The sequence below is a fragment of the Diceros bicornis genome, chromosome 35, assembly GCF_020826845.1.
Source record: "Diceros bicornis minor isolate mBicDic1 chromosome 35, mDicBic1.mat.cur, whole genome shotgun sequence".
NCBI classification, from domain to species: domain Eukaryota; kingdom Metazoa; phylum Chordata; class Mammalia; order Perissodactyla; family Rhinocerotidae; genus Diceros; species Diceros bicornis.
In genome coordinates, this window is record NC_080774.1 from 32,133,482 (window position 1) to 32,157,678 (window position 24,197).

General features: G+C 46.2%; 1 protein-coding gene across 4 annotated transcripts in view; it reads right to left on the reverse strand.

Annotated features, from left to right (window-relative positions):
- Nucleotides 1-24,197, reverse strand: part of LOC131398520 (protein HIRA) — a 108,379-nt gene that overhangs the window by 70,033 nt on the left and 14,149 nt on the right. The window contains exons 2-7 of one of the 4 annotated variants that reach the window (XM_058532140.1): nucleotides 14,647-14,709; nucleotides 12,681-12,791; nucleotides 11,371-11,461; nucleotides 9,873-9,967; nucleotides 2,528-2,623; nucleotides 1,085-1,245 (exon numbers count right to left, since the gene is read on the reverse strand). In XM_058532140.1, coding sequence (XP_058388123.1) covers nucleotides 1,085-1,245; nucleotides 2,528-2,623; nucleotides 9,873-9,967; nucleotides 11,371-11,461; nucleotides 12,681-12,791; nucleotides 14,647-14,709 — 617 coding nt within the window. Of the gene's footprint in view, nucleotides 1-1,084; nucleotides 1,246-2,527; nucleotides 2,624-9,549; nucleotides 9,619-9,872; nucleotides 9,968-11,370; nucleotides 11,462-12,471; nucleotides 12,606-12,680; nucleotides 12,792-14,646; nucleotides 14,710-24,197 lie in introns of those variants that run through there. The other 3 variants (XM_058532141.1, XM_058532143.1, XM_058532142.1) reach the window with 3 other exon arrangements.

Consider the following 24,197-nt stretch of genomic DNA (forward strand, 5'->3'; position numbering starts at 1 on the left):
AACTTCGCTCATGTCCCTTCCTCTGAGAAGCCTTCCCTGATGTGATCACACCTCGTGGGCCATTTCTGCACAGTTTGGATAACTCCATCACCATGCTCACAAGTGATATGACATGTCTATCTTTCCTACTGGGCTCTAAGCTTCAAGGGAGACTCCCTCATTTTCATTTTCTGTACCCAGAACTGCCTTACACATAGTAGGCACTTAAGAAATGTCTAATGAATAATGGCAACCTTGAGCTCGATCTCATATGAAATGAGAATTCAAATAAAGGGAGAGACGGGGGCCAGCACCGTGGCTCAGTGGTTAAGTGTGCGCCCTCCGCTACTGGCAGCCTGGCTTCGGATCCTGGGCGCGCACCAATGCACCGCTTGTCCGGCCATGCTGAGGCGGCATCCCACATACAGCAACTAGAAGGATGTGCAGCTATGACATACAACTATCTACTGGGGCTTTGGGGAGAAAAAAGGGAAAAAAAGGAGGAGGCTTGGCAATAGATGTTAGCTCAGGGCCAGTCTTCCTCAGCAAAAAGAGGATTGGCATGGATGTTAGCTCAGGGCTGATCTTCCTCATAAAACAAACAAAAAACAAATAAAGGGAGAGACAGTAAAATACTACACAAGCCATGGCAGTCCAACCTTCAGTCATTTTGCAAACCGTACTGCTAACTCTACCCAAGAAAGCAGCAGGCTGGCCTACAGAGTGAAGTCAGCGAGCAAGGCCACAGCAAAGTCAGGAAAAATTACAACAGAGAGCCTTTTCCACGGCCCCACGCCCTCGCCCCCACACACTCCGTGGGACAGCACAATGTAAACTCCACATGGTAAGAAACAGTTTCATCCATGTCTGCAGAGGTACAAGGGCATCTCTAAGGTTCTCTTCAGCTTTAAAACCTATACATCTTTTTCACTTCAAACTTGGGCGTTTAATAGCTTCTGAGAAACGAAAGACTTCCATCGTCTGACTCTCTGGGCCCCAGAGAACCCTGACCAGCCTGCTCAGGCCCCCACACTCTGCATTCACCCACGAGGGAGGTCCGGGCCAGCAAGGCTGCTGGGCCGAGCTCTCTGGGCTGTCTCATTACCTCGTCGAAAGGCTTGGTGATGCTAGTCTCCAACTGCCAGTCCAGTGTCCTCCACACCTTTAGGCTGCGGTCGTCAGCTTGAGAAGCAATGTATTTACCTACAGGGTCCCAAGTCAACCCCTTCACCAAACCAGAATGACCTCTCAAGGTAGCTAGAATTTCTATGAAGAAAAATAAGAGAGGTTGGAAGGGCGTTACCCAGGGAAAAATGACTATATAGAAACACGAGCTACAATCTGTGGGTCATGGAATGGCTAGCCAAGAGAAGAGACTTCAGGAGGCTGCCCAGGCCAGCCCCTACCCTGGGCATAAGCAGATGAGCCCCCTAATTTGATCTCCACCAAGGCAAAAGCAACCTGAAGAAACATTTACGCCCTGGGGGTGGGCCTCGTGGATTTCCCTTCGGCCACAGCTGACACTTGAGGATTGAGACTGTCCCTGCCCCCGGAAGGGCAGGCAACCAGGGCCAGAGCCGAACGCTGCTCCCTTGTCCTGTCTGCAGCCGGCGGCCCTGCCTACAGTTTCCCTTTCTGGACAGAAGCCCGTGCCCATATGAGCACTCCTGATGTGAACCTCCCCGACAGCTCCTCGCTAAGGAGCAGGCCTGACAGCTCCGGGACCGGGTCCTGTGCTGAGTGAGTCCTCTGTAAGTCACCACTGACTACAAAGGTGTGGGAGACAGCACCTCATAGAGACCCGTAACCTAAATGCTACCCTGGTCTCTAAATCTACCCCTTCGTGGCCAGGCTGAGCATCCTCACACACGCTGGCGGCTTACAAAGAGAGAAAATGACTTGGATCAACTCCATGGATGATACTTTTTAGCCCACGAGGAAAACATACTCCAGATACTGAGCAGGAATATGAGCAGTATCTTACTAGTTATAAATTGCAGTGCTATGCCAGGTTATGCCATCCGTTGTGACTTGAAATACATGAATAAGAAAAATTCGCCTTGTGTAAAACTGGGCTTGTTAGCCTGCCTCTGCTCATGGGCTTCACAGAGGAAATGGCAACTGAGCTGAGGCCAGAGCCCAGCAGAGGGAGGGCATGCCTTCAAAGGCACATGTGAAGGGAGTGCAGGGTGCCTGGGTGCATGTGGAGGCACAGCACATATGGGGGCGCTGGGGCAAGCTGAACACCAGCTGGGCAAGGTCCCCAATATCAGTTGTCAACCTACCACCCTCATGATCTGTGGCACATCCACACTAGCACTCAGTTACTGTTTTTCTTTAACATAAAGCTCTTTTAAAATCTTAAACAAATACAACTGAAGAAAAAAGAACTGAGTTACTGACAAGACACGCAAATCCCCATCCACTGAGAGACACTTGCTGCCACCAGCCATAGGAGACAGATAGCCCACCCCGCTCCAGACATGGACAGGCAGCACTGCTGACAAGTGGCCCATTTCTGCTGCTACCAGTCAGAGGAGGCCCAGACCTGGGAACTTCACAGCGTTCCAGATGACGACAGTGTTATCCACGCTGCACGAGGCCAGCCAGGCGTCATGGGGTGACCACGCTACATCCATCACATCTGGAAGACAGAGAGCTGGCAGTGAGTCTCTTACCTGGCATGTAGACTTGAGAAAAGGGGCCTTTAGCACCACCCACATCTGCCAGCTGGGCCAACAGTCCCTGGCATTCTCATATCTGAGGAGATTTGCCCTGGGACCATCATAGATAGACTTTTTCCTCAAACCAATCTGGAAAAATTCCCCACTAAGAGGTTTCTCAATTGGTCATAAAATGTAAAGCATCTAACTGACCCTGCCCTACTCCTTTTACAAAGTAACTGAGGGCACTGCTGAGGGCTTGGCACCATGTGGCATCACACCCACATAACAGAACCCCACCTCTGACACCTACAGGGTCTGCGGCCTCAGGTTTGCTCCTCAACCCTGCTAAGCTTGTCTCTCCCATCCTAACTGGGCTTCCTCAGAGAGCCGCTGGAGCACTGCAGGTCCAGCACTCAGCAGAATGCCTGGCACACAATCAGAGCCCAATAGCTGCTAACTAACTGAATGAGTGGAAAGACATTTTGAGGCCCTTCTCCTCATGAACTGGATCTCATCTCTAAGAACCTGTCAGAGCACTCCTTCCTTACGGAGCCACCAAACAGAATTAATCATGCTCATTTCTTTGTGACTCAGTTTTCTCATCTGGAAAATGTGGATAAAAAAAGAACCTATCCTCAGGGGGTTATTGTGAGGATTAAATGTGAGAAATTGCTGTAGCCAGGTGCCAGCACACACCAAGGCATCGATAAAGGTCAGCTGTGACGGTGACAGTGCCCATCTTGCCATACAGGTCTAATGGGTGCAGTCTTACTGCCTTTTCTAACCTCAGTGCCTGGTGCAGTGCTGGGTGTACAGAAGAATGGCTAGAGAGGTGAAGAAAAAGAAACACAGCAACAAGGTCATAATTATCCAGTCCTTTCCTCACAGGATTTTAAAAAAGAGGTGTAAGGAAAAATAGTCAAAATTCCTATTGCATTTTTTTCTAGGTTTTTTTTTTTTTTACTCTTCAGTGAGAGCTTGATGAACTATGTCCACATTGTGTTTGCGTTTGTATTGCACACTGCATGTGCACTAGCATGCTGATTTAGTATTCTAATAGCCTGTGTGATCTTCAGGGCTTCTCTTGTTTTGCTCTGCATTCTATATCATTGAGAGCATTCACCAGCATAAAAAGACCTAATCTGGGGCCGGCCCCGTGGCTTAGAGGTTAACTGCGCGCACTCCCCTACGGGCGGCCTGGGTTCGGATCCCGGGTGCACACCGACACGCCGCTTGTCCGGCCATGCTGAGGCGGCGTCCCACATACAGCAACTAGAAGGATGTGCAACTATGACATACAACTATCTACTGGGGCTTTGGGGAGAAAAAGGAAAAAAAAGGGGGAGGCTTGGCAATAGATGTTAGCTCAAGGTCAGTCTTCCTCAGCAAAAACAGGAAGATTGGCAGGGATGTTAGCTCAGGGCTGATCTTCCTCACCAAAAAAAAAAAAAAAAAAAAAAAAGACCTAATCTAACAATGAACTTTCACTGGGTTCCAGTTTTTCATGTTAATGAGCACATATGTATATGTCACTCTTCACATTCTGGATTATTTCTTTGAGACTGATATCCCAAAGTGGGAATCTGGGCAGAATATCTGAATACTTGCGTAAGTCTGGATTCTCTTAACACTGTAGACTGCTTTTCAAAGAACTCTATGACTTCACACTTGCACAAGCAGAGTGTCCATTTCAAAACTCACTTAGCTTGAAGGATTATGATTTTTTCCCTTTTGACTAACTTATTAAGTACATTTTTAAATTTGTCATTTTACTTGACTGGTAGTGAAAGTGAAGATTTTTCATTTCTGCTTGTCTAAAATTGTCTTCTTGGGCTACTTTGCTCCTATCTTCTGTCTGGTGGGAAGTCTTTTGTGCCATTGGTCTAACAAACACAAATGCAGTACCTACAAAAATGAAAAACAAGAACCTAGGAGCTTAGAGTCTGGGAGGGGCAGACGGGCAAACATCAGAACTTCACTGCGGTACCTAAGTCCTAGAGCAGAGAAGTGCTCAGAAAGGAGACGTGATTTTCTTAGCAATTTTCATGGACTATTAATAACCTAGGCATTAGCTGCAAATTCCATCAGTTTTCCTTCCTATATTGTAGATTCATGTAGGAAAGTCTCTTATTCTCCTTTGTGACATCTTTCATTGCCCATTAACCTTGAAAAATACTCCTTCTGCTAGAGGTTTGATAAATATTCGATTCTATTTTCTCCTGATTTAATTATTTAGAATACTCCTCTCTTTAATATCTGGAATGCATTTTTGTGTACACTGTATTCAGTGAGGCTCTAAATTACTTTCCCCTCATCCACAAACTGCTTCATGGTCACTCTTTCAGAAGTGGGGAATAATTCTTTCTTTCCATTATTGATAAGTGATGCTGCCTTCACAATTCACCAAGTTCTCAGGTACACTGTAGCCTACTTGAATGCTGTTAGTTTTGCCCAGAAACCCAGGATGTTCTGATCACTGCAGATTTGAATGACTTCATCTGCAAGCTTACTTATCCTTCCAGATGCCCTTTGGAGTCACTGCTGAGTTCTGCAGTAAATCCACATACGTGACATAATTTTTCTCCCTGAACCCAAGTTTTGGAGCTTCCGTCTTCAGGCTATACCACCACCCTTTCCTTCTTACTGCAGATCTACACACACCTGAGACCCTCCCTGCCAAATTTAAGTTTCTGGTCACTGTCATTCCTGCCAACAACCCCATCATCATTCTTGGTGATTCCAAGAGGATAATTTCACATCCAAGACTCTTGGATCCTTAAACGCCTCCTCCTTCTCCAAGGACCTCTGCTTCCACTACCTCAGCCATTCATTCCCATGGTCAGGCCGAGACTCTCCGTGACAGAGCACTGCAATCCCTCCCTGGTCTCAATTCCAACCCTCCACACTCCTACCATCACCTTGGTGCTTCTAGCTCACGTTCAACTCCAACAGTTCTTTCAGGAATATGAGCCACTGATGCTACAGGCCTTCCACTGTTTGTCTCCTTATCCAGTTTAGAGTCCACTATCCACTAGCTCCACCACTCCCCTTTGCTCTTCTCCCATGTCTTCACAGGCTCCTGACAAAACCCAGCCCGGTTCAATTCAGCTCTATCCTCCCCTTGGTCTTTCTTGAGCACCCTCTACTTAGGCTTTCGCCCAACTACACTAACAGGAATTACACTTGCCAAGGCTACTAGTGGCCTCCATGCTATCAAGCACAATGCTGTGAATCTTCAGTCCTCACTTGACCTCAAGGCAACGTGTGACATGCTGCTCACTCCCTTCTCCTTCAAATGCTGTCTCCACTATCTTAACTGGCCTCTCTGTCTCAGCCTATTTTGCTGGTTCACATTTCCCCCAGCAAACATTTCTGTCCCACCCACAAACCTCCCATCTCAGGTGATAGCAACTGCATCCTTTCTACCGTTCAGGCCCAGTCCAAGAAGCTGTCCTGATTCCTCTGCTTACCTCATACCCCATATCTGATCCACCAGAAAATCTGCATCTGAACACTTCTGACTTCCACAGTTACAACCCAGGTCCGAACTGCTATCGTCTCTTACCTAGATTATGTCAGCACTCTTTTCACTGGTCTCCCCAGTGCTGCCCTTAGCCCCCTACAATATCGACTCTATGCAGCTGCCACAGGCCTCCTCACTCCTCTGCTCAAAATCCTACTGAGCCTTCCCATCTTACTGAGAAAAGAGCCCCTCACCATGGTCTAGAAGCCCCCGCCCCTGCTCCTCTCTCCTCTTCACTCTTTCTGCCCTAGCCCCCGGTGATGCCCGGAACACACTAAGCACATGTCCCTACTCTATGGCCATTGCCCTGGCTATTTCCTCTGCTTGGAAAGCTCTCTGGATGTCCACACAGTTGTCTTCTCACCTCCATCTGGTCTCTTCTTAGATGTCACCTTCTCACCCTCTTTGAGAACCATGGGTAAAATGGTGCCCCACCTCACTTTGCTCCCTAGCACTTATCTTCTGGTTTCTTACATGACTAGTTTATTGTCTCTCTTTCACAAGAGAGACTCCCTGAGGGTGAACAGCACCTGGAACACACCAGGAGCTCAAAAAATAGTTGTAAAATGAATAATAAATATTTATTTGGGGGCCGGCCCCGTGGCTTAGCAGTTAAGCGTGCGCGCTCTGCTGCTGGCGGCCCCGGTTCGGATCCCGGGCGCGCACCGACGCACCGCTTCTCCGGCCATGCTGAGGCCGCGTCCCACATATAGCAACTAGAAGGATGTGCAGCTATGACATACAACAATCTACTGGGGCTTTGGGGGGAAAATAAATAAATAAAATCTTAAAAAAAAAAAAAATTTATTTGGGAAAAAATAATGTATTTTTATTTAGTCTTTCCATTTATGAAGTGATCATTTTACTTCTCTCAAAAAAGGTTTGTGGTTTAAGTCTTAGAGATATTGTACATTTCTTGGTAAGATTATTCCTGGGTATTTACAATTTTTGATCCTACCCTATGAGAGTTCTCTTTTTGTTATTAGATATTCTAATTGGTTATTACTAGTGAAAGAAATAATTAAAATTTTTCTTATATGAGGCCAATTGAATGAGTCATTTTTATTAGTCCAAAGTGCTCTTCAGTGCTTTATAAGTTCAAGGGGCTTTATTGCTTTGGGTTGTCTTGATATGCAATAATGCCATCCCCATATCATTTTTGTCTTATTTTTCAGTATGTCTTTTTCTGATTTCCGTTTAGCTGTACTGCAGAAATTCCAAATTAACAAATTAAGTGATAGCATTCATCCTTATCTTTTCTTGATATAAATGGGAACAAGGCTTAACTGTGAACTGTAATATTTGCCATTGGTTTAAAAAAGACATAGGACTTTATCATGTTAAGGAAATAGCTTTCCGTGGCCATTTTTTAAAAACATTTTTATTAGGAATTGATGCCGAATTATCTAACATTCCTTTCAGAACACCTCCTAAGATGACTCTGTGGCTTTGCTTATTTAACCTCCTAGTATGTTAAGTTATATTAGTAGATCCCCTTTACATGAAATTCTTCTATTATAAATCATATTTAGTAAAAATGAGTTAATATTTTCAAATGTTATCAAATTTACAAGTATTCTGGTTTCTGATTTTTCTATCTTTATTCATATTTTTCCATGCTTTTGTTTCATTGTTATTTTTATTAGGTTTTAGAAACCCAGGGTTATAGCTTCCTTCGAAGAATAAATATTTCTATGTTCTGGAATAATTTTTCTGAGTTTCAAACAATACATCAACAAATAATTTAGGATCAGGAATCATTTCTGAAGTAGCTTCCAACTTCTTTATTGGTTACTACTTTGTTCAGGCTTTTCTAACCCTGTAGTATCAATTTTGAAAACTCATATTTTCTAGAAAATTATATTTCTTTTAATATTTTCTTTTTTTTTTTTAGTTTAATAGTATAAACAGTACATTGCACTCTTTGATGACTTTTTTCCCTCTAGGTTAAATGTTTTTTAGGTTTTTTCTTCCTACTCCCTGATTAAATATACAAAGTATATGTTTTTCACATTTTGCTTTCAAAGACCCAGTGCTTTCTATTCCTTTACTTCTGCTTTTTCACTGATTTTTTCTTCTAGAATGGTTCCACCCACAGCTGCACCAGGACCATTGAATAAGGAGTGGCAGATACCTCCGCCAAAGGTTGGCAATCCTACCTGCCTCGTAAAAGAGAGCCCTGGGGTGGTGGGCCAGGACAGAAGTCGAGGTTACAGCTCAGCCTCAGTCTTAGGTTAGGGGCCCCATAAAGGCCTCACTGAGGCCCCACCCCACACTTGATCACCCTCATAGATGCGTGCCAAGTTCCAGAAGCCCAACTAGACTCTACTGTGAGCAGCTGTGAATGAGTAAGGTTAAGTTACACGTTTTTATTGTTAGCAACAATAATACAACGCTATTCTGTCAGCTTTCACAAATGTGGAATCAATCCGTGGTCACCAAGAAGTGGGTTTGTTCAACTTGCAAGTATCTGCAGGGTATTTGCTGAGCGTATAGTGCCAACGGATTATAGTCAATGCATTCCAAACCTCTCACTCCTGCCCCACCTTCCCCCAGAGCTCCAGGCTCAATTCCAAAGGCCTCCTGACATTCTCTTCCCCACCCCCTCAAACAAGCACATCCCACACTGAATTGGTATCCATCCCCATAAGCCTGTTGTCCCTAGCCTGTTGTCCTCATGGCCTCATTAGAGGACACTACTGGCTCTCCAGGTACCCAGGTAGGAATCTCCCTCATCCCTCCTTTTGCTCTGTCCTAAGAATTTCCCAAATTAGTCTCCACCTCTCTATCCCAATTATCACAGGCCTTTTAGGCCCTGAAGTTTTCATCTGAACCATTGAAACACCCTCCTTTTTCCCATAGCTGTCAGAATGATCCCCCTCTTGCGCTTCAAAGCTTCTAATGGCTCTCTGTGTCTTCCTTGATAAAGGACACTTTCATTAACAAGGAGCATGAGCCTTCCATCACCTGGCCCCTGCACACTCTCAGCCAGCCCCACTCTGCCTGGCTCCCTGCCTTTTACGTAAAGATCCAGCAGTGGTGAAATGCTGCCAACTCACCATTCACACCAACCCTTTCTCATTTCTGATGTCCCCCTGCCTGGGAAACCCTTCAGGCCATTCCTGGACTAGACCACAGGCTTTCTGAGGTAAGTCTAAATTGTATTCACTCTGGTACCCCTGGCACCTAACCAGGTGTATAGCACATGGCTTTAAACTGTTATTGAGTGGACTTCCTCCTCTTCAGTCCAAATCTGTAAAATGTGTCTCTTTCCATATCAAGTCTATTTAAAACACTTTGCAAACATACTCAAGGTCAAGTAAAAAACTTTTCATTGGGCCCCTGTGTGTGGTTTCTGTGGAATAAATAAAGTGCGCTTACGGACTTAGTGATCCAGTGATGAAGGTAGTGATTCAGTTCACCAGGATAAACAGCAGAACGTGGGGAGTTCTACATTAAAGATATAAACATATACCCCATGAAGGCAGGAGTGGGGGCACTGAATGCAGCTGGAGGCAGGCAGTGGGGACGGTGACTGCACAGACCTTGAGGGACAGGCAGGGTGTGACCAATGGTGATGGGGAGGGATGGCCCAGACACAGGGCTCTTTAAGGACCAAAACAGCCCACAGGTGACATGGAGGTGCTGCTGCTGATCTCAGACACCTGCCGGGGTGGCCCACCCCAACAGGCAGTCCCACTCACCGCCTGAGTGACTCCGGAGGATGGAGACACATCGCCACTGCTCCACGTTGGCAAGCTTACCACTGGAGCCGAACACAGTGCTGGGGCCGATGTACCTGTGTGAAAGAGGAGTCAGCAAGGTACTCCAGGGGTGCTCCAGGCACTGCAAGAAGATGCGTACTGCAGCATGGTTCACGGCAGACGGAACAAAGCAAACACAGACAATGGCTGGGAAGCACCGAATTGCTAAATGACAGGGGCTGATAGGTATATTATGATCCATGCACTTGATGAAATACCACATAGCCATCACAAATCTTGCAGTAAAAGACTATCCACTGCATGGGAAAATGTTCAAAATATGTGATTAAGTAAAAGCAGCAGGCCACAGGACATCATGTACAATATGATACCACTATGTAAGGAAAAAAATACAGGTAACATGGATAATAACATCTATGCATGGAAAATGGTACAGAAGGATACACACGAAAAATACCAAAATATTAACTGTGGCTTTCTTTAGGTAACAGGATTGTGATTTTTTTCCTTTTATATTTTTTTCAGTTTTCTAAATTGTATACTAAATACGTTACTTATGTTTGTTAAACTAGCAAAATCAACAGTATTTTTTAAGCCCTTCTGTACGGCATTCAACGTCTCTGCCTTAACACCTGAGGTAGAGAAAGTACTCAAACCACGGGTACTAGCTCCCGCCACTTAAGCAATCACATGGTCCCCTGCAGAGATGGCGTTGACACCACCAATGCAGAGCCTCTGTTAACACCGTCTGCTCCCGTAGAACTCGTCACAAATCCACAGAAAGAGCTTGCTAAGGCAGCTGTGTGGGCCGAAGGAGACAGTGCGCCTCTGCTCTCAAAGCCACAGCCATAGGTCCACTCTGGCTGAGCAGTGGGGTAAGGTCTAGTTCCCCAGCTTGACTGTCCTTAGAGTCACTTGGCGGGCTGGTTATGGAACACAGTCCCAGGACCCACCCTGGGAGACTCCGCCTAGGTTTAAAGAAAAATAGTTTTCCAGGTGATAATTAGTTCATTGTGGGTGCAGAACAAGGACTTTCAAGGAGGGGTGGGGGCTCCTTAGAGCCCAGGGTGAGGCTGATAGAGAATGCGGTAAATGGCAAAGAGGGCGGGCTCTGGATCCCCTGCCCTGCATTCCCTCAGAGCACCCTGACTTTTAACCATTTTGTATGTTGGAAATTTCATTTGAAGAACAAAACAAACAAAGCCACCAATGTCAGCACTGGAAGGGATCAGCCCTTCCTTTTCAGGTGGAAATGTTGCAGTTCTGCGAGGGGGCAGCTGAGCAGGTCACTAGGCAGGTGGGTAGCCTCCCAACTGCCTGGTCAGGCCCCAGCTGCTCCTGGCCTATGTGTGCTTTCTGATACTTAAGAAGCCAGAGCTCAGGGGACTTCAGTGCCAGGGCAGGGAAAGGGACTATGATAAAGACCAGCAAAGAAGCTTCTAAAAATAAAATGTGAAGAAAGGAAAATGATGCTTACGTAGCCCGTTTCCACACCATAATCAGTTTGTCATCTCCCCCAGAAGCTAAATACATCCCACTGTTTGACCACCGCACACAGTTCACACATGCTGGGAAGAAAAAAAAATAGGGTGATGAAAATCCAATAGTCATGCCCATTTGCTTTATGCAGAGTTTGGCAAGATGCAAAGGGTTCATAAAATCTAATCTAGCTAATTTATTCAAGGCATCTACTGTGTGAGAGCCCCAGAAGAACAATTCAGTTCAAGCACTAACCTACTTGTACTGTAATGACAAATTACCAGAACAGAGTCTGGAGGGGGAAAGGTTACATAATCTGAGAAGTGTTAGTGCTGGATGAAACAGTCAGTAGGAGGATGCTTATTTCCATGAAAACTGACAAATAACTAAATCTCATTATTTCAAAAGGGCTGTTTAATGAGATATATTTCTGAGTAGGGATAATTCTCTAAATGAGAGCATGTGCTAAAAGGCCAAGATGGCTTTTCCAGAACTTTCAAAGGAGCAGCTTGGTAGAGCATGAAACTCTGACTTCATCCCACCTGTCAGCCCTTTTAAATTAAGATTTTTCAGCACTGCAGGTTGATTGATTCTGCACTCATAAACTAAGACCAGCAGAAATCCCCACTGGCCCCTGGTGGACTGGAGCCTCTGAGAGCACTCACAGCTTGGCCTTTGGGAGCCCTGCAATATGAGGGACCCTATCCAAGTTGTAGCCCACACACGGCCTGTGAGTGACTTGGGCTCCAGGTCAGAGGACGCTGACAGGCACGTTGGGAGAGCAAAGGAAGGGGACGTAACTGTTGATGGAGCATCTCAGGGGAGGCAGCTAGGCTGGAAACCAGAGCCAGGTACAGTCACCTTGATGCTCAGGGGTGGGAAACTAAGGCACTAACACAGAAAAGGAAACCACAATACTGCCCAATGGCCAAAAGGGTCCTGGCAGAGGGCCTCAGAGTGACACAGTGGCAACCTGGACATTTGGTGAGTTATCTGTTACGCATCCTTCCCCAGAACCCTACTGCTTCCAGGTCGCTGGCCCCAAAGCCCCATGGAATCAGGCAGTAACGACTCATGAGCAGGAAATCACCAGAGGTACCTGCAGACTGTCCAAAGATGGTTCTGTGGGCGGGCCGAGTCTTCTGCCGAATAACTCACCCAGGTGTGAAGCCAACATCTGTGCCTTCAGACAGCAGGCCGAGGGGAGTTATCGCCGCACGGGGCCTTATCTTTCTAATTACAAACACACGTGCTAACCTTGGGCACTCTGCCAACACGCAAAGCCTGCAAAGGGCCACTCTGTAATACCTAAGTGATTGTCCATCTGGCAAAGCATCTTGGGAATATTTTCATCCTTCTCGTCATCCTCCTGGAGGACTGGAGACATATTCCAGATCACAACCTTCCCAGAATCCTGTCCTGGAATGAAGGAGCAGAAATAACTCAGTGTGAAAGGAGTAGAAATTTGATATCAATACGTAATATTAACTATGAGATATAGTCCTCACTTAGCTTTCATAAATCATAAATGACTAGATTGGAGGAGACTGAATTTGAATTACTAATGTAAGTTACAGAAAAGATGATGAAAAACAAGCACTGACGGGGATCACATAGTGTGTGGTTTTAGCAGTATGCTGAGGCCAACCTGACTTTTAAGGAACTCTGGACTAGCTACCAGGAGAGGACTGAGCTCTGATCTGGCCTCTAACACAGATCCTCAGGGGCCCCTAGAAAGTCCTCATCCCTGCCCAGGACCCAAACCTTGCATCTGTAAAATGAAGAGGCTGGAAAAGCTGATGTCCCAGGACCCTTTCAGGTCTGTGCATGGGCACCCTAGCAACCAAGGAGAACAGCACAGTCCCTGCCGGGGCTTCCCTCCCCTTTCAGGTACTGCCAGGAGTCCATGGCTGCTCCCATAGCTGATTGGATGCTGTGAGACCCAAGCCTGAAACGTGCCCTGAACACAGGAAAAAGGGCTCATTACCTTCTTACATGCCCTTTGCCGTCACCTACAGATGGGAGATCAACCGAGAGAGGGCATTTAGGGTTCCTGTGGTCATAAGGTGATGCAGTACTCTGCTAAAAAATACATCTACGCATTTTAGTAATGAGTTCTCTTTCTAAGTTTTCCACTACTGATAACTAACACAAGTCCAGCCCCTCATTTAACTTTCTATTATACAGGGGCAAAAACCAATAAATGCCTGGAAATGGACAGGTCAAAATTACCATAAGGCATGCTTGAAATTGCCTCTTGGCCAGTATGTAAAAGTATTTCCTAAATGGCTATCCTAGACCTTACTATGCCAAGTAGGTCAGGAAGGTGTGCCTCTTCTTGTGGATGAGGAAAAAATTCTGTCCTTTCAGCTCAGTCCAACGGTCCTAGGTGACACCTGTGGGCACCTCAGGTACAACCTGCAGCAAGCAGGAAGGAGATCAAGGCTTTTCTGCACGTCCCTGCAGCAAGAAGTCCACAGACAACCCGCCCTGCAGCACCTGGCTGAGGACCTTGAACTTATAGAGGCACTCTCCAGGTGCTGTCCAGGGAGGCCTCGGCCAGAGGGAGACCCTGCTCTGTGGTGAAGCTGCAGGGGACTGGGCTCTGTGGGAATGCTACTTTGTGTGACCATTTATATATCTTAGTGTCCTGGCCTGAAAAATGACTTTATCTTTCCAAACAGAGCTGTGTTATTGCAATATTTCGACAAACACTGGATGAAGTACACTGCCAATACTATGGACTATATTTTTGAATAGTGCAGACATTTTTACTTGCTCACAGTGTATTTGCTTTCTAACCCAGTTGAAGTCCTTTGATTCAAGCCCAGAAAATGGGCCTAGTAACTACAGGACTGACTCTGTAAGTTAACCACCTCCTCCCCTTTTTCAGATGAGAAAATGCTGCCAGAGCCAAGAAGAGAACCCAGAGCCCTCACCTCTGGGGCTGGGGCTTTGTCCACAGGACCACCTGCCACTCTCCATGCTCAGTAAGCATGGGCTCGGGCATGCAAACTGATTTCAATATTAACCTAATAAATAGGAATTAGAAAGATAAACCTACTACTAAAATATTTATCGAGAGCACACTAGAGCCAAAAAAGGATTTTGATGTGACCTGTTCAGATAACAGATTATAACTGTACATTTTAAACTGAATCACATCCATACTGGAAAACAGCAAGTATTCTCTCCTCAGTTCAGGGTGCGAATAGGTGAAGCAGAGCAAGGCAGCAGGACTGTGAGCCCTCCCTCTGTTACTCCATTAACGTACCTTGCCCTCCAGTTGCAAACTTGGTCCCGTCAGGGTGAATATCAACTGAAAAAATCGGCTTGCCTGGAAATAAAGAAAAAAACACACACACACAACATCTACCTTGGCTTTTATTCATTGGAGAATAGTAACAGACTCAAAATTTTAAGATATTGGTTATTCAACTAATATTCCTAATCACTGCTCCTAGGAAAAAATAATAGGCTACCAATAATTTACCTCTGAGTAAAGGTGGAGTGATCTTTTAGTTAAAGTATAAACTGATGGAAGACTCGCCAAGTGACCATAAATAGCTGAAAGTGAGACAAAGCATTCTGTCACTAGAATGACTGAGCCCACAGGCCACCTGGGCAGTCACACAGAGGTCCCTTTGACAGGAGCCTGCTGCCTTCTGGGGATGCATGTTTGTAAAGGCTATAAGCTATTCATGACAACAGTTCTGAGTCACAGGGGCTCTACCTCTCGCCATCTCCCCATCCCACAGATCTGCACTTGGTTGGCAGCCTGGACACAGGGAACATGCCCCAGCTTTTCCCCCTGGCTGTCTGACAGCTGGGTAGGACCAGTGGCTAGCTGTAACACACAGCCATTGCTTCCCCTGTCATGCTTCTGCTTCCAAAAAGCCCTCCCGGGCGTTTGTGCTGCATCCAAGTCCACAGAGAGTTGCCCTTCTTGGCATTTCCTCCAGCTGAACACCCTCCACAGTATGTGCCCTATGTTCAACTAGACATTCAGTCCCTCCAAGGGGAAGGACTGTGGTTACTAGCTCTTGGAGTCCCCACAGGGCCCAGTAAGGGCGCAGGCCCACAGCAGGAGCCCATGACGCTAGATGGCTAGCTGGGTGGACCAGACTGGCGAAGGTGCCATAAGAGCTCAAAACTCAGTAGACTGTGGAAGTAATCCTGGGGCCTTTGCTCAGTGGGCATTTGTCTGACTCCCTGGTCTGCTTCCCGGCTAAGAGAGGTACGTCAAGTGCTGCTGAGTTTGTCACCACATCCTCAGCTTCTAGCACCTGCTGAGTAGTGGCTCAGTAATATTTTTTCAGTGACAAATTAGATGCATGACAACTAACTAAACAGTAGCAATCACTGATAAGACAAAGGGCTGTTGCCAAGGAGTCTCTTAGTTGAGGATGCTCTGCCTCTGTCACCCAAGAGGAGGTGGCATGGACACTAGGACGAGGGTTACCAGCTCTAGTTTCACATGGTGGCAAGTGTGGGCAGGGCAGGGCAGGGGCAGGGGCAGGCAGTGGCTGCCTAAGAGCTGAAAGTCCTGCCAGGGCTCCCATCCAAGTGTGGAAAATCAAATGCTGGTAGTACCCAAAAGGCAATGGCCAGCATGGGCCCCAGGCAGCACCCAGCTCAGCTCACCTTGTTCTGGAGAGCCACACCTCTACAGTCCATCAAGCATGAGCTTCCAAAGACAAGTGGAAATGTGCTCTCCTTCTTATTGGTCATTACATGGTACTGGGGGAAACAGCTGTGCAAGGCCACTAGCGAGCAGGCGTGCCAAATGCAAATGCCCTATTTTGTCTCAGGGAGCAAGAAGAAACCCTAGGAAAGTTCGGAAATCACACCACGTATTATTTCATCTCTAGTATTTACTGAATTCCAAAACAACAAAGGCTACCACAACAGGACCCTGTCATGCTGGCAGCTCCAGCCTGGTCCCTGAGCCCCTCGGTCACCTCCAGGCCCATACCCAAGAGCCAGAGCTCTGTAGTGACAGGTCAAGTTCAGCCGAGCAGCTGCTGACCACCTTCCTGGAGCACATGCAGTGTACTTAAAGCTGTCCCAAACACACAGGAAATTCAGCCCTGGTCCACTCTGAGCTTTCATTCCAAGGGTTCACAAGATAAGCCCCAACACAGCTTGGTACTCTATACAGATCTGAAGGAGCCAGACCCAGCAGTGGAGTGCACTCACAGAGCCCTGAGGAGAGAGGGCCTGCAAATAATTCTTCTTCCATAGACTGGACACGACAGACCCTAATTAGTCCCACCTTAATCTTCAACAGAAGAATCCAGACAACTATACACAGTGGGCTAAAAGAAGACAGGTGCTGAGAACACAGGTGAGAAGGACTGGAAGACCTCAAACTGGTGCTTCCTTGCCTGTGCACTCAGGCCCATGCTGACATGCCCATGCCCCACCTGGGCCAGGTGGCTGCCATGTGCGATAAGTGATAGAGTCCAACACACTACCACTGAGAATGTGCCACACTTTCCCATAGGCCGAGGCGCTGAGAGGGAAGCAGTTACGAGAAGGTGGGCTTCTTGCCCATCTGGGCCGCAAGAAGTGCCTCATAGGAAAGCCTCGAGAAATAAGAAAGGACAATTGGGGCTGTGGGTCCAGCCTCAAGCCATATGCAGACAGTGCTGCTCCGATGGCTGTGAGGAATGGTGAGACCAGGACACCTAGTACTAAGACTGAGACTTGGGGTCCTGCCAGACATGAGAGGACAGTGACCAATTAGCACCACTAAAAGCCTTGTGAAATTCAGAAGAGCAGATGTCTCCAAGTATGGTGAGGACAGCAGCGAGGGAGCCTTGACCCCATCAGCACTGCCATCTCCACCTGGGGCCTCCCAGGGAAGCTGCAGCAGGCCAGCCCTTGGAGGTCTCAGCCAGACGCTCCTAGGAGAGCCAGAGCTATGCTGGGATACATCTTATGGAGCTCTGCCTTTCCAAAGCCAGACCCTCTCCTCCCCAGCCTACGACATGCTCTTGAGCATCTGACGTGCCTCTCAAACCCTGCAGGCAGCACAGCCCAGGTCATTCTCTAAATCTCATACCACCCTCTGACGTAAATACTTCTGACACCCTCATTTTACCATGGGGGGAAACTGAGGCACATAGAGAGGTTAAGAAAGTTGCTCAAGGCCACACAGCTGCCTGGTAGAGTCCAGATATCTGGCTCCAGAGCCCAAGGTGTTAAATACTGTGGGGTGTGCTACCCCTCAGGGTGAAGCTGGCAGGGGGTGTGTCTGGAGCTGCTGTGAGGGTCAGAATGACACTGTCTGGAGGGAAATGAGGCAAAGCCCACAGGTAGAAAGCAAATTAGCGAGAGTGCTCATGCTCGTGCACCGGGTCCTGATAACCTGCGTTGGGCTCTTGGACTTGCTATGGTGACCATCGCCCTGGACACCTCAGTCCCATGGGCCCACGTGATTCCCTCCCCTTGAATGTGGGCTGGCTCTGTGACCCGTTTTAACTAACTGAATGTGACAGAAGTGATGCTGCTCCAGTCCAGGCTTAAGCATAAAGAAGGTCCAGTAGTTCAACATTTACCCTCTGGAGAAAGCCAGCTGCCAAGTAACAAGTCCAACCACTCTCAGACCACTGTGCTGAGAGGAGGCCCAAGCTGGCCAGGTGGAGAGGATCAAAGAACCCAGACAACAGTCAGAATCAAGGCCCCAGACACAGGAGCCAGGTGAGCTGTTCTACCCACAAGCTGCTTGAGCCATCCAGCAGATTCCATGTGGAGCCGAGATGAGCTGTCCACACGGAGCCCTGCCAAGTTGCAGAATCACAAACAAATAATAAAACAGTTGTCAGCAAATTTTGGAGTAGTTTGTTAAACAAGAGATAACCCAAAATTCCAATTCATTCACTTTTCTGCTTAAGCCAACCTGAGCTGAGTGTTTGTCATTTTAACCAAAAAAGTTCTAGCTGATTCAGCATCAGTCTTGAGTAGGCCACCAGGTGGGAGGTGCATCCACCTGGCCCTCGGAGTGCTTTTCAGTTCCTTAAGTCTGTGAGGCATTGTATTATATGTCCCCTCAAGCACCTCAAAATCACTTACCTGCAAGTCACAGGCCAGCCTGGCTCCTCAAGAGCACACATAGCCAAGCCAGGCCGAGTAGAGGGGCCCACCTGCACAGGTACCAAGCACTGCCCAAGTCCTTCCCACCACACCCACTCGCAGCATCAGCGGGATGTTTTCTCATTCATCCACCTTTGTCATTTCTACTATGAGCCTGATGTTGGGCGAAGTGGTGAGAAAGTAAAGATATAGAAGGCTCAGTCCTGCCCTCAGGAAGTTCCCAGAATGCAGATAATCACATGAACCTCACTGATAAGTCCAGTGATGGACGTCTGTTCAGGTGGAAAGAAACCTAACTCAGCCCGGGGTTTCCTGCAGAAATCACAACTGAGTTGAGTCCCAAAGGTTGACGACGGGTCAGCCAGAAGAGTGTGGGAGGGGAATTTCATGTAGAGGGGACAAGGCGTGGAATCAAGAATGAGCCCACCATGCTGCTGTAGAGTAGAGCGAGGGCAGGGATTGGAGAGAGAGGAGGCTCCAGAGACAGGCAGGGCCCAGCAAAGCAGCACTAAGGAGTGCTACAGTTACCTCTGGAGCAGGGGAATGCCAAGGTCAGATTTCACACTGGCCCCACACAGCTGTGTGGAGCATGGGCTTTAGTTGTTAAGACTGGAAGGGAATTGTTAAGCTGGAGGAGGCCTCAAGGCTCCAGGGGAAGGCAGAAATGAGGGTTGAGAACAGGCCTCGGTTTTAGCATCAAATGCCCATGGGTTGAATTCTCAGCCCTGCCGCTTACCACTATATACAGCCTTGAGTGGGTTATTTAATCTCTCCAAACACCAGTTTCCTAATCTGCAAAATGTGGAGCACATATTCACCCTCACAAGCACCTTCTAAAACAAACTAAGATCCGTGTCACGTTGCTTCTAAAATTTTTTTTTTTTAATTTATTTTTTTCCTCCAAAGCCCCAGTAGATAGTTGTATATCATAGCTGCACATCCTTCTACTTGCTGTATGTGGGACGCGGCCTCAGCATGGCCGGAGAAGCAGTGCATCGGTGCGTGCCCGGGGTCCGAACCCGGGCCGCCAGCAGCGGAGCGCGTGCACTTAACCGCTAAGCCACGGGGCCGGCCCTCACGTTGCTTCTAGATGCATACATTTCACATATGAACATTTCTGAGATCAGGATGTGCCTTGGTGCAAGGTATGACTGGTGTTACTGGCAGTATGTTTCCTTTCATATTGATGCACCAAACATTAGATGAAATATGGTGGTGGACCTACACAAAGCCACCAGCGTGGTCCTGGCTCCCTATCTCCTTACAGCACTACATTTTTCAGTCCCAAGGAAAACAGTAGCTCATATTCCCTCAGTGGGAACGGACCTCCTTTTCCTAAAGGGCTCTTTGAGGTGGAGCTGAGGAAAAGGATCTTCTGGCTTGACTAGCTAGAGAACTTTTCCCGCGGCACAGCATAATCATAAAGATGCATTCCCAACTACTTCCAGTGTTGGGCCTTTCTTTGTACAGAGACAGAGACAAAAGATAAATGAACACACTCCCTGTACCCTAGAGCCACCAGGCAACCTCATCTCCTCTGAACGACCGTGGTCAGCATGCTCTCTGCACACACCCACCACAGCCCATTCTCCTTGGGGCTCTGCCTCCAAGACACCCCTCTCAGACATCTTCCTAGACTCCTCCTCAGTCCACACATAGTACTCTGCTGTCACACTCTCCACAGAGCCACAACAGTTGGCCACTGTCTCCTGTCTGGGGGTTGCTGATCTGATGATTACAGCATGAACGCTCTTCATCTGACAGGAATAAAAAGTAAGTGATGGAAGCTGGGTTTTGACAGGGCACAGTCAGGTAGAATCCTCCTCCTGGAGGAGGCCCAAACGTGGAACTTAAATTCCGAGCAGAGAATGCTGGCAAAAGAGAAGCAGTGAGGAAGCAAATAGGAGTAGCCAGCCCTGGATGTGCAGCTATGACACACAACTATCTACTGGCGCTTTGGGGGAAAAAAATAAATAAATAAAAATTAAAAAAAAAAACAACAACAGTAGCCAGCCCTCTCAGTGGCTTGAAGACCTTTGGTTTGGGCTCCTGTCTCTTTTATACTCCGACAGCTCACTGGGCAGATCCGACTGGAACATCCATGAACATGTCCTGCTGGAATGGAAGCCTGGCAAAGTTGAGGCCTTCGCCCACTGCATGTTATTCCTGGGAACATGTCTCCTGTACAGTCCAATAATACTTGGTTTTAACAAATTTTGGTAAATTTGTAATTAAAAATGAAACATGGGAAAATGTTTAAAATATCTATTAAGTGAAAAAAGAAGTTACAAAACAATATTAAAAAATAAGGTGGGCACAAAAGATGATGCAGAAAACTCTTAAGATTCCACAGAATCAAGTAAATTTAGTTAAGTTGAATTTAGTAGTTGAAGGATACAAAATCAACAAATGTCAGTCGTATTTCCATACATTAACAGTGAAAAATCCAAAAACGAAATGAACAATTCAATTTAAAGTAGAATTAAAAAAATACTTAGAAATAGACTTAACCAAGGAGGCCAAAAACTGAAAATTAGAAAACAGTACTGAAAGAAATAAGACACAAATAAATGGAACGACTCCCATGTTCATGAATTGAAAGACTTAATATCATTAAGATGTCAATAGTACCCAATACAGATTTAATGCAATCCCTATCAAAACTGCAATGACATTTTTTACAGAAATAGAAAAACCCATCTTAAAGTTTATATGGAATCTCAAGAGACCTGGAATAGCCAAAAGAATCTTGAAAAAGAACAAAGTTGAAGGTCTCACACTTCTGATTTCAAAACTTACTACAAAGCTACAATAATCAAAACAGTGTGTTACTGGCATGAAGACAGACATATAGACCAATGGAATAGAATAGAGGGCCCAGAAACAAACCCTTGCATATATGGTCAAACGACTTTTGACAAGGGTGTCAAGACCATTCAATGGGAAAAGGACAGTTTTTTCAACAAACAGGCTAAGAAAACTGAATATCCACATGCAAAAGAATGAAGCTGGACCCTTACCTAACACTACATAAAAAAATTAACTCAAAATGGATCAAAAACCCAAATGTAAAACATAACGCTATAAAACTGTTAGAAGAAAACAGAAAAAATCTTCACGACATTGGATTTGGCAGTGATTCCTTGGATATGATACCAAAGGTACAGGTGTTAAGAGAAAAAATAGAGCCAGCCCTGATTGCCAAGTGGTTCAAGTTCGGCGTGCTCTGCTTCAGCGGCCCGGGGATCGGTTCCCAGGGGCAGAACCACATCACTTGTCTGTCAGTAGCCATGCTGTGGTGGTGGCTCATATAGAAGAACTAGAAAGACTTACAACTAAAATATATAACTATGTACTGGGGCTTTGGGGAGGAAAAAAAAAAGAGGAAGAATGGCAACAGGTGTTAGTTCAGAGACTCTTTCCCAGCAAAAAAAAAAAAAAAAAGAGAGAGAGAAAAAATAGACAAAGGACTTTCTGAAAATTAAAAACTTTTGCCCATCAAAAGATACTATCAGGGACTGGCCCCATGGCTTAGCGGTTAGGTGCACGCGCTCTGCTGCAGGTGGCCCGGGTTCGGATCCCGGGCACGCACCGACGCACTGCTTGTCCGGCCATGCTGAGGCAGCGTCCCACATACAGCGACTGGAAGGATGTGCAACTATGACATACAACTATCTACTGGGGCTTTGGGGAGAAAAAGGGCAAAAAAAAACCCCCCCAAAAAACAAAAGATACTATCAACAGAATAAAAAGGCAACCCACAGAATGGGAAAAAATATTTGCAAGTCATATATCTGATAAGAGATTAATGCCCAGAATATATAGAGAACTCTTAAAACTCAATGACTAAAAACAAACAACCTGATTCAAAAATGGGCAAAGGACTTGAACAGACATTTCTCAAAAGAAGATATACAAATGGCCAAGAAGCACACGAAAAGATGTTCAACATCATTAGCTATCAAGGACATGCAAGTCAAAACAAGAATAAGATATCACCTCACACCCATTAGGATGGCTACTATTGAGAGGAAGGGAGGGGGGAGGGGGGCGAAGGGGCACGGGGGAGGGGGGCGAGAGAAAGAAAGAGAGGGAAAGATGGAAAGAGAGCAAGAAAATAGCTGCTGGTGGGAATATAAAATGGTACAGCCGCTATGGGAAACAGTATGGTGGTTCCTCAAAAAATTAAAAATAGAATTGCCATTTGATCCAGTAATTCCACTTCTGGGTTTGTGCACAAAAGAATGGAAAGCAGGGTCTCAGAGAGGTATTTGCACATCCATGTTCATAGCAGCATCACACATGGTAGCTAAGAGGTGGAAGAAACCCAAGTGTCCACGGATGGATGAATAGATAAGAAAACTGTAGTATATCCATAAAATGGAATATCATTCAGCCTTAAAAAGGAAGGAAATTCTGACACATGCTACAACATGCCTCAAAAACATTATGCTAGTTGACATAAGCTAGTCACAAAAGCATAAATACTGCCTGATTCCACTTATATGAAGTCTCTAGAGTATTCAAATTCATGGAGACAGAAAGTAGACTGGTGGTTGCCAGGGACTGGGGGGAGGGGAATATGGGGAGTTGTTGCTTAATGGATATATAGTTTCAGTTTTGCAAAGATGAAAAAGTTTTGGAGATTGGTTACCCAACAACGTGAATATACTTAACACTAGTGAATTAGACACTTAAAAGATGGTTAAGATGGTAAATGTTATTCTACGTGTATTTTACCATAACTTAAAAAAAAAATGCTAACCAAAACACAACCCAAAAAACATATATATATTTTTTGGCGGAGGGGGCGTGGGAGGGAGGTGGGTGTAGCTATAAAAGATGTGAGAACTGCTCAGTGTCTTGACTGTGGTGGTGGATATATGAACCTACACAGGTGAAAAACTGTAGAGAACTAAACACAAATGAGTACCAATAAAATCTGGATAAGAGAGGTATATTGTATCAATGTCAATATGATATTATACTGTCGTTTTGCAAAATGTTACCACTGGAAGAAATCGAGCAAAGTGTACAAAGGATTTCTCAGTACTATTTCACACAACTGTGTGTGAATCTACAATTATCTCAATAAGAAGTAAACACACATATACACAAGATAGGCTTTCAAACAACTATATGTATATGTGTCTGTAATAATATAAAGGTAATAAAGATAAATATCAAAACACCAGTGGCTGTCATAATAAAACTGATTCTTTTCTTGTGCAGGTGATAATGTGCATGCTCCACAACCAGCAAACTCTCTGGAGAAACTCTTGCACCTAAGCACTCTACTGTGTAGGTAACTCCTCTATCCAGCTGTCTACCAGACATCTCATCATTAACTTCTCCACAACAGAACTCCTGCTCTTTCTACCCAAACCTGCTCCACCTGCTGTTTGCTCATCAGTTAAGGCCATGCCTCAGACAGAACAGGCCTGGCAGAACAGCCACATCCCCCAAGACTTTTTCTGGCCTCATCTCCTGGTCCCCCTGACACACTCCACTCACCAGCCCAGGGCCCTGGCCTCCTCTCTGTTCCTAGATGTCCCTAGGTGCGCTCCCACCCAGCACCCTGCTCTGGCTCTTTCTTCGGCCAAAGCTCTTCTCCCAGATACACACCATGGCTCCTTCCTTGCCTCCTTCTAGTCTTCACTCAATGTCACCCTCTCATTGAGGCCTACCCTAATCACCCTACTTGGAAGTACTGAAAGCATTACTTCC